At 34.2% G+C, this 9,906-nt stretch overlaps 2 protein-coding genes across 4 annotated transcripts; one reads left to right on the forward strand and one right to left on the reverse strand.

Annotated features, from left to right (window-relative positions):
* Positions 1-151: 151 nt before the first annotated feature.
* On the forward strand, positions 152-4,159 carry Asprs (aspartyl-tRNA synthetase). Of its 3 annotated transcripts, none has more exons than XM_070661083.1 (12): positions 152-414; positions 878-915; positions 1,152-1,236; positions 1,369-1,555; positions 1,646-1,748; positions 1,826-2,150; positions 2,225-2,396; positions 2,805-2,952; positions 3,058-3,247; positions 3,365-3,445; positions 3,681-3,792; positions 3,922-4,159. In XM_070661083.1, exons 2-12 carry the CDS (start codon positions 878-880, stop codon positions 4,083-4,085), a joined length of 1,605 nt encoding a protein of 534 aa, XP_070517184.1. In that variant the 5' UTR covers positions 152-414; the 3' UTR covers positions 4,086-4,159. The 3 variants fall into 3 exon arrangements, with proteins under 3 accessions (XP_070517184.1, XP_070517185.1, XP_070517183.1); XM_070661084.1 differs by lacking the exon at positions 152-414 and adding an exon at positions 680-697; XM_070661082.1 differs by lacking the exon at positions 152-414 and having other exon boundaries at positions 845-915.
* Positions 4,160-5,347: 1,188 nt separating this feature from the next.
* On the reverse strand, positions 5,348-9,819 carry Gtpbp1 (GTP-binding protein 1). Its single transcript, XM_070661068.1, has 11 exons — positions 9,684-9,819; positions 8,415-8,743; positions 8,221-8,332; positions 7,936-8,116; positions 7,690-7,868; positions 7,460-7,612; positions 7,152-7,401; positions 6,864-7,008; positions 6,444-6,762; positions 6,096-6,367; positions 5,348-5,899 (listed from the first exon to the last, which is right to left on the reverse strand). The coding sequence occupies exons 2-11, from the start codon at positions 8,514-8,516 to the stop codon at positions 5,717-5,719; spliced, it is 1,896 nt and encodes a 631-aa protein (XP_070517169.1). The 5' UTR covers positions 8,517-8,743; positions 9,684-9,819; the 3' UTR covers positions 5,348-5,716.
* Positions 9,820-9,906: the final 87 nt, after the last annotated feature.

Raw genomic sequence — 9,906 nt, forward strand, 5'->3', positions numbered from 1 at the left:
GCGTCCAGATGCAGAGGCTCGTCCGTGTGAAGCCAGCGCTTCGGCTGCCGTCGGATAGAAGAAAAGGCCTGACTCTGGCCTTTTCTTCTATCCGACGGCAGCCGAAGCGCTGGCTTCACACGGACGAGCCTCTGTATCTGTACGCGTGGAGACCGCGATTCCGAGTTGAGCTCTCTGCTGCTCATCGCGTGAAAAAGTCCTAACCTGCAGCTGTTTTACAGTTTATCTCCTTCTTTTATGTGCAAAGAAAAAGATAACTTCTAAACTAGTGTGGGTTGATACTGTCGGTTCGGATAGAGTTACCACAGTTGGATACAGTATAGATAAAGAGGACGGACAGATCTTTCATCACATTAGTATTCTTTTCGTACAAGTTATTGAAATTTGTCAAGTTCGTCGAACTAAGGATAAAAAGTATGTACATATTCTATTTCTCTTGCAATTTTTCTCAATATTTTCATATTATATATATATATATATGTATGTATATTTTAACATCTACCGAATACCATCTGCATGATTAAAGTTCATGATAAAAGAATTACTACTATACACGTTACTCATTTACATCAAATATGTCTCACCTGTAACGTCATTCTGTCTTTATGCAATATTTATTGAACAATAAAGACAAAATAACATCACATGTGAGGATTATCTGAGTTAATATAAATGGAGAGCAGCATGTATTTGTAAAGTATGTTGAATATTGAAAGCAAATATTTGCAAAACTTATTGTATATAATACTGTTCATAATATAAAAATATAAAAAAGATAGATTAGAGTTTAAATGTGCTATTAAAATATGTCAATGTGTCTCAGGATTATTCTGTATATCAGTAGGATGATGTAATCTGTATGTGTCATCTTTTGCAGATGGGTGAAGACAAACCAGTAGAGTGTCCTCCACTAGGGTATTTGTTTAATCTTATTTATACAACTATCTGATTTATCTGTTATTTAAGTTAGACAAATTATTTTTATTACAGTTGTTTACAGATATAATTTAATATTAATCAAGTAATAATACTTAACTCATTTATATATTAGTAGTATTTTAATTTTAATTACACTTTTGATCAGTTAGCATCAATGTTAATATTATTTCAAGCAATATCTGAAATAAATTTATGTCATTTTTTTTACAAAGAGATGAGATGTCCAAGAAAGCACTTAAAAAGCAGCAGAAGGAGGCACAGAAAGCAGCAAAAAAAGCAGAGAGAAGTGCTCAGTCTGTATGTAATTTTATAATAATTTATCTAAAAAATTAAATTTTTTTTTAATAAGTTAAAGTATAAACTTAGAACTTATTTAAAAAAAAGTATTAATAAAATAAATATGTATCAATGTTTGTTATGGTGTTTTAGCATTCCCAGCAAGAATCTGCAAATGAAACTGAGGATGTATCTATTGGAAAGTATGGACAAATGGATATGATTCAGAGTAAAGAAAAGTTTGAGGACAGAAAGTTTACAGTGATAAAAAATCTGAATAAAAATCTAGAGAATCAGACCGTTTGGTTGAGAGGTCGTTTACACACTAGTCGAGCAAAGGGTAATAATAAATGTTACTTTATAGAAAACTAGTTATAATTTTGTACAAATAAAATTTAAACTTTATTTTAATCTGTCTCTAATCTTATAGGTAAACAATGCTTTATCGTGTTAAGACAACAATCCTATACCGTCCAAGGATTAGCCGCCGTGAATGAAAAAATCAGCAAACAGATGATTAAGTTTATATCCAAGTAAAATCTTTAAGACATTTGTAAAATTAATTAGAATATTATATGTGTGTACTAATGTAGCATTCTGTTCAATTTAGCATTACAAAAGAATCTATTATCGATGTGATGGCTGTAGTAATGTCTGTACCGTCGAAAATCGAGTCGTGTTCACAAAAAAATGTTGAGGTTCATTTAAAGGAAGTATTCGTGGTAAGTGCTGCAAAACCACAACTTCCTTTGCAAATAGAAGATGCTGCGAGACCTGCAGGCAACGAAACTGACGAAACGGCATTAAATGTACGGGTGAATCAAGACACTAGACTAGATAATAGAATTTTAGATCTACGTACTCCTGCCAATCAAGCGATTTACAGAGTGGAAGCTGGAGTTTGTAAACTTTTTAGAGACATTCTAACAAAAAAGGTGAGCATAACGGTATTTTTTTATATATATATATATAAAGCCCTTTCTTTTCTCTTGTTTATTTTTTTTTTTAGGGATTTGTCGAAATTCACACTCCTAAAATTATTTCCGCAGCCAGCGAGGGTGGAGCAAACGTATTTACAGTATCTTACTTTAAAGGCAATGCTTATCTAGCTCAATCACCACAGTTGTACAAGCAGATGGCAATTGCTGCAGATTTCGATAAAGTTTTTACTGTTGGAGCAGGTATATTGTATTTTATATAAATAAATATTTTAGATTATTTAATTTTAATTTTAATAATTCGCGAATGTTACATCTAGCAAAAGTTGAAAGCTCCTTCTTGTTCTTTATACTATTAATTCAGCGGTATCTGTAAATTCGGACCACTATTCTTGAGTTTTTTTTTGTCGTATTTGAATGAGATATTCACGTGAGCAGATAATGTCAATTTAATTGAGTGAAACAGCTGTATTTTATTTCGTGCTATATTATTTAAACGTATGATTCAAACTTAACTGAAGGCAAAATTAGGAGAGAGAAAGAGTAGTTTTCTTATTCCAATAATCCAACAAATTAAATCCTAAAGAATTAAATATTTTTTTTTGTAAATTTGATATCTTTGACGTAACATTTACTGTGTGTCGCGGTTAGTTTTCAGAGCGGAAGATTCCAATACGCACAGACATTTAACAGAATTTGTAGGGCTTGATCTGGAAATGGCTTTCAAGTATCATTATCATGAAGTGATAGATACTATTGGACAAATGTTCACCGAGCTGTTTAAAGGGTTACGCGATAAGTTAGTTATTTATATTAGTTTTTCATTCCTTCGTTGTATTACCTGCCGATATATTTACGAATTGTAATTTATTAAATTAATTTACTTCACTTCGGAATTCAATAGTTATGCAGACGATATAGCGGCAGTGAATCAACAGTATCCAGTGGAGCCTTTCAAGTTTCTTGAACCGGCTTTAAAATTGGAGTACCCACAAGCGATCGAATTGTTGGCAGGAGCAGGCGTTATTCTTGGGGAAGAGGATGATTTGTCGACGCCAAATGAAAAACTCTTGGGAAAACTCGTGAAGAGTAAAGTAAGATCACAAAATAATTTGATAAAATAGAATTTAGTAATTAAAATAACTAAGCACTGTTATTAAAAGTACAAAATCTCGAGTGATTTCACTGTCTTATACTTTTTCTTTTTTCAGTATGATACAGATTTCTACATTTTGGACAAGTATCCTCTTGCTGTAAGACCTTTCTATACAATGCCGGATCCAAACAACCCTGTAAGTATTTTTATATTTTATCCTATCATTAAAAAGCCCGTTTCCGTTTTATCTCAGCTTTATCTTATCCAAAACAATCCATTGTTTCTTGCCGAAAATTATTAAATGTAAAACAGCTTTCTTTAAGAAAGAATAAATAGTAAATAACGCGCTCTTTGTAGTATTTAATATTGTCTAATTATACATTTTTTATTTTTTTTATTTTTTTTTTTAATAATTTAATCTCACATTATAGAAAGTATCCAATTCATATGACATGTTTATGCGAGGCGAAGAAATCATCTCTGGAGCACAACGTATTCACGATCCGGATTTTCTTACCGAACGTGCCAAACATCATGGAATTGGTAAGTAATAAGATATTTATATGAAAAATATTATCGATATTTGCAACGTTGAAACTTTTTGATAAAACAATTTTCCATCATTTTTTAACTAATTAATTTTCGATTTTTGTCTACTTTTGTTCGTTTTAGATATCGAGAAGATCAAATCGTACATCGATGCCTTTAGATATGGTTGTCCGCCGCATGCTGGTGGTGGTATAGGTATGGAACGAGTAGTTATGCTATATCTTGGCTTGGACAACATTCGCAAAGTATCTATGTTTCCGCGCGATCCTAAGCGACTAACTCCTTGAAAGGATCAACTCTAAGTGTCACTATATACACGTATATGCTGAGAGAACTCGAATAAAGTCTTAATTTCTGAATACATATGTGCAAAAATCATTTTTTTTAATTATCTATTGTTTCTACCAATGTTCTATCAACATGTCGAATGTCAATCACACAATATATGGTCGATGACGTGTTATCAGTTCCAGATTAAAAATTACGCAAAAAAAAATGATACGACTCACCAATCTGCATGAGCTTCAGCGGAGTTGAAGAGTTCTGCCGGTGACTGTAACATAAAATAAAACATTAATGTAGACATGATGCTATGTAAATTATTGTAAAGGTAAATCTTTATTTTTTTTCAAGCTTTTCTAAACAAGAAAAAATTTATATTTACCTATAAGTTTCATCGCCGATGCAGGATGCCCGTCCCGGGCCTGCTCCTCCTCTCAGATGGGACGTGACAAGCCATCCTTCCGCGCACAGAAAACTCGCGAACACCCCGACCGTGATTTTACTATCGCGAAATTTACTAAACACTGTCGCGCGTTATTTTTCGGCACTGCTGTAAAAAGAAAGTTCTGAAAATAAAAACAAGTGCCGAGAAATAACGCGCGACAGTGTTTAGTAAATTTCGCGATAGTAAAATCACGGTCGGGGTGTTCGCGAGTTTCCTGTGCGCGGAAGGATGGCTCGTCACGTCCCATCTGAGAGGAGGAGCATCCTGCATCGGCGGAGCAACTTATAGGTAAATATAAATTTTTTCTTGTTAAGAAAGCTTGAAAAAAAATAAAGATTTACCTTTACAATAATTTAAATAGCATTATGTCTATATTAATGTTTTATTTTATGTTACAGTCACCGGCAGAACTCTTCAACTCCGTTGAAGCTCATGCAGATTGGTGAGTCGTATCATTTTTTTTTGCGTAATTTTTAATCTGGTCTCTGGAACCGGTAACACGTCATTTACCAGATTACTCTATTATAATAACACGGACAAATTGGGACCTTTCGAAAAATAGCAATCGCGAAGCGTGCGCGTGGTTTGTTCTAGTATCTCAAATATAGTACGATACATCTTGGTTTAAAATTGCAAAATGCATTACAAAGTTGAATAAACTAAATTATATATTTTTTAAAGAGCTGAAATATAAAATAAATTTTATTACAATATACACATATCGTTGGCTATATTTAAAGTTTTATCATTAAATGTTACAACGTATGTCTAAGTATCCATATACACATTATATTTGTTGTAAAAATGAAGATGTACGTCATGTATTTTCTGATAATAATTTTATTTCATATGATACTGATTTAAGATATGCATAAACATTTTACAAAAATAATATAGTTTATAAATACCGATTCATACCTCGTCCATTGTCAAAATAATGTTTTTTTAATGCGATTAAACTAGTGAAAACGTGAAAAATTGTATTGCAATGAATTTATATCATTTACTATATTCTAATAAATTTGTAGAGAATAGATTTTTTTTACATAATTTATAGAATACAGATTTTTATCAGAAGAAAATTGGAAACAGTACGATAATTTTGTATCTTATATTGTAGATCACATTTTGAGAAACTCATGTAGCAGGAAGGTATACAATCATTAGATGTTTTTTGTACACAGACAGCTTTTACATTTTTGCGGGAGGGTTCTGTTCTGTTAAAGGCTGAATATTGTTGGTAGCGTTATGAGATCGTCCGCTTCTTCGACCCCTACCTTTTTTATTTTGACTTAGCCCAGATTTCTGCGGCATATTCTCTTGTTTAGCTGTTTGTGTTTCAATCATTGAATCAGTTTCGGTTATTTCCATTGCCTGAAATAGCAAAATTATTCAATAATATATTTATAAAATCATTGAGAATAGTAAAAGTTTAAATATGTTTTAACTAAAAAATTATTTTTTTTAATTTAACAGTTTTAAAAATTAAAAAGATAAAAAAAATATTAAAAATAATTTTGAAGTACATTTTATTTTAGTTATATAATTGTGTATATACATATATGTATACCTGTATGTTGGTATTTTGTCGACTTTGCGATGTTTTATTCGGCTTATTAATTCTGGACGTTTGCGTAGATATATTATTCGAATGTGGTATAAGTTTCACTACATTTCCTACCGCTTTAGTACGACCTTCTCTGAAAACCATTCTCTGTCCAGGTTTTATATATTCGGGATGTTTGATAAATCTAAAATGTACTAAAGCTTTGTCACCTGTTCTCAGACAATCCTGGGACATTGACAATATAGAAGCAGTTTGTCTTATACTGCCACAATGTACTGCAAATAATATTGAAAATGAGCGATTCATATGATGACAAATGTAACAATTATAAACGACCAGAACGATAATTACCCATTGCTTGATAACGGGAACTAATTGTTGTAGGATGATGTAGTACTAAAATTTCACCCTCGAATTCCCAACAGGCCTGTGGATTAAGTGCGGGTGCGACCATTACCATACCCTTACGAATGTGCGATCGTTTAATCTTCTTTAGGGCAAAACTAGCCGTCTGTCCACCTCTTACTTCGCGGACAGGCATCCTCTTACGATGAATACTTTTGACGGTTATAGGCGTAAAACGACCCAACGGATCGGGTCCTAATAGCAATGTGTCATTTAATTTTATGATGCCTTTCAAAGTTGTACCCGACACTACTGTACCAACTCCCTGTAGTTTTTAAAAATTTAAATAATATTTGTATCACGTAAAAAAAAAAAAAAAGAGAGAGAGAGAGAAAAAGGGGAAAGTGAATACAATAACGTACATACCGGTACGGAATATGTATCGTCTATTTGAAACTCAGCAGGTTCATCGTCATGACTAGTAATTCTCGCAGTCAGTAAATTGAGAAACATCTTGAGAAGATTTAGATTTTCGCCGGATACATTAGACACTTGGAATATTGGGCACAACCTGCGTAAAATGACTATAATATAATATTTTATATACAGGATGTTTGATATAAAGTATCGCTCTCGAAAACTAATCCTGTATATTATTCCGATACAAAATTTTTTTAATCATTTTTGCATAGAATTCTAATGTGTCAAACTTACCGTTCTGAAACAAAATTAGTAGCGCTAACAACTACATCGTCAGGGGTTTTTACTGTGACTGGAACCTTTCTACAGCCAGGAGATTTCAGAATCCTTATCAATAGCTTCAAATTTTCTTGCAAAACATTTGGCGGGCACATATCGATTTTCGTTACGACAACGAACACGGGTACAGACAATGCTAAAGCAAGTCCTAAATGTTCTTTTGTCATCCCTACAATGCCAGCATTTGCTCCAATCATTAGCATACCTGAAACAATATGCTTAATAAAATTATGACTTTACAGTTACAACAATAATGTTTATACCGAAATCTGGAGCATGTCCTGTCATTCCAAAAACAGTTGTCTTTAAATATCTCTCGTGACCAGCGAGATCAATGAATGTAATTACTTTAGAGGATTTTTCACATATTTTCACCCAATCCAATGATCCATGTTCAGGCTTATTAACTACATTACCTGCAAATACATAACGATACTAGTAGTAAATAAATAATTACATATCATAAAGCATCTAACAGAAAACAGGAACTTACCGACACTATCAAATCCAAGTATATCATTTCCAACCGAGCTAGTACGTCCCGTTTCAGCTTCGTGTTTGTGACGGAATAATTTCTGACGTGCCAATCCTCGTCCATTATCAAGTTCACCATGAGTTAGGACTCCTAAAAGAGTTGATTTCCCAGCGTCCACATTACCGACCACAGCAACTCTTTAAATATAATAAAAAAATAATTATAAACTATTGAGCAGGGATACAAGAATTATTAAATACAAACCTAATTTCTAAGAAATCTTGTCGATCTAAACGTCTTCTCACTAAATATTGGCCCGTTTGACCGTGATCTGCTTTACTCTGACGTAATAGCACGCAATCCGCCTCTAATGTTGCAGCAAGAGATTGTAAAGTAGCAACCGATGCTTCGTATTCGTCTTCCTTTAATCCATCCTCGGATCCGTCTGAAAGCATGGCACAGATAAAATTAATGGCCATGTTCAGTAAAAAAAAAATATGCCAATCATATTTATCATTTTTACTGTTTTTTGTTTGACTATTTACTAACCCTCAGCAATTCCAATATCAAAGATTGTTTCACTGCCCCCATCTTGAATCCTTTCTTTCAATCTTCTCAGCAACAGTTCATACTGATCTTCAGACGGACTGACCAGTATATTCTAAAATTCAGAATATACAGTTTAAAATAATATTAAAAAAAACAACTTGTTAGAAAATATTTTAGTATAAACATTCATTTACCTTGCCTCTGATGCTAGAGTAATCCACAATTGGGACAGCGCCATGCTCCTTCTCTGGCAAGTGAGTGATAGTTTGTGATATAATAGGCCCAATGCTTGACATAGTATCCCAGGTAGCAGTACACTTTAGTAAAATTAATAACCTGTATTTTTTTCACAATTAATCAGACTATTTATCGCTCTTGTATGTAGACATTAAACATCTTCCAGTATTTAAATCTGAATCTTTTTCCATAAACTGTCAATGCTCGCATGTACATAACTGTGGCACTTTGAATTTTGCCCTTGACTCTTGACTCAAAGCTCAGATGTCCAGACCCATCTTCAACTCTGCAGCAAAGGTACAAATATAATTGTCAATGGTTGATGAACTGAGTGGTAAAGATTTCATCAGCTAAACATATGATTCACTCAATTTATTGCCTCATTTGGCGCAATGTGACTTTAATCAATTCTAGCTCTCTCAAAAATTACAACAAGTCAACAGATGACGCGAAAGAAAAAGGTAACTACACCTTAAGAACAAACAAAAATTAGATTCGTTCGCGCGAGTGTGCGTTTTTATCACCTGCCTTTAATGTCGTATACATATCGCAACACGATAGCTTATCGAACCTTTGTATCTTGAACGAATCGTATAATCGGGTGACAACATATTGTTGTCCATCGGTGGGGCACGCTGAAGAGAATTGAGATGCTCAAGAATTGGGAGATTAAAAGGTTTCTTGAGAAAAGAAAAAACAGAAGTGTAAGGTGCTTTGCTTCTTCTTTCGAGGTACGGCGGCACGCAAAAGTGTTCTAAAGGTTTTCGCAAATGGAAAAAATGTCTTGTTCGCGACGAAAGTCGGATTCCGAGACCACGTCCTAGCGACCTGGCATTTCCGGCGGGTAGCAGCTTTAAATTTGCGTATTTACCTGTCAAAATAAAAAAAAACGAGAAGATAGAGACGAAGATGATCACGCCGATCTTCAGAAACTGATGTGACAAGCGACAGTCCTCGGCGGTGCTGGTGCGCTTGCGAGCAGATGTCACATTGTGTGTGTGTGTGTGTGTGTACGCGCGTGTGTGCGTGACGCGTGAGATTTAAACCAGCTCGCCGTTTTACGTAAGATGAGAGGCAATCGCGGGTGAAAGGTACCGATCGAATCGGCAATTTCGTCAACCAGCTTTATTTCCGCATTCCGATACGATATCACGTTTTAACGGCGACATAATTCCGCAAATTTCGCGGCGTTTCTGTCTGAATCGCCAGCTCGATATTATACTCACCGCAGACGTGAGTAAGGCGCGGTCCACTGTTAATAAATAATAAACTAAACCAATGCGCGCAATGACAGGAGTATAAGCAGCGAATCCGAAACTCGTGCCAATATTTTATGTAACGCGCAACGTAAGCGAGTCTTGCCCTCTAACTCCGCGGTAAATCTAATTGCAGGTGTCCGAGCGAGTTGCACGTATTGTATGCATACATACATACATACATACTTACTTA

Source organism: Cardiocondyla obscurior, linkage group LG08 (genome assembly GCF_019399895.1).
Source record: "Cardiocondyla obscurior isolate alpha-2009 linkage group LG08, Cobs3.1, whole genome shotgun sequence".
Taxonomy (NCBI): domain Eukaryota; kingdom Metazoa; phylum Arthropoda; class Insecta; order Hymenoptera; family Formicidae; genus Cardiocondyla; species Cardiocondyla obscurior.

Bases quoted from the DNA above. Each gene is read 5' to 3' on its own strand.
- Asprs (XM_070661082.1), top strand. From the start codon at position 860: ATGTGTCATCTTTTGCAGATGGGTGAAGACAAACCAGTAGAGTGTCCT. The intron at 1,556-1,645 runs GTAATAATAAAT...CTAATCTTATAG, and splicing joins ACACACTAGTCGAGCAAAGG to GTAAACAATGCTTTATCGTG. The intron at 2,397-2,804 runs GTATATTGTATT...TGTCGCGGTTAG, and splicing joins AGTTTTTACTGTTGGAGCAG to TTTTCAGAGCGGAAGATTCC.
- Gtpbp1 (XM_070661068.1), bottom strand. From the start codon at position 8,516: ATGTCAAGCATTGGGCCTATTATATCACAAACTATCACTCACTTGCCA. The intron at 8,333-8,414 runs GTAAATGAATGT...TCTGAATTTTAG, and splicing joins ACTCTAGCATCAGAGGCAAG to AATATACTGGTCAGTCCGTC. The intron at 5,900-6,095 runs GTATACATATAT...TTGCTATTTCAG, and splicing joins GACAAAATACCAACATACAG to GCAATGGAAATAACCGAAAC.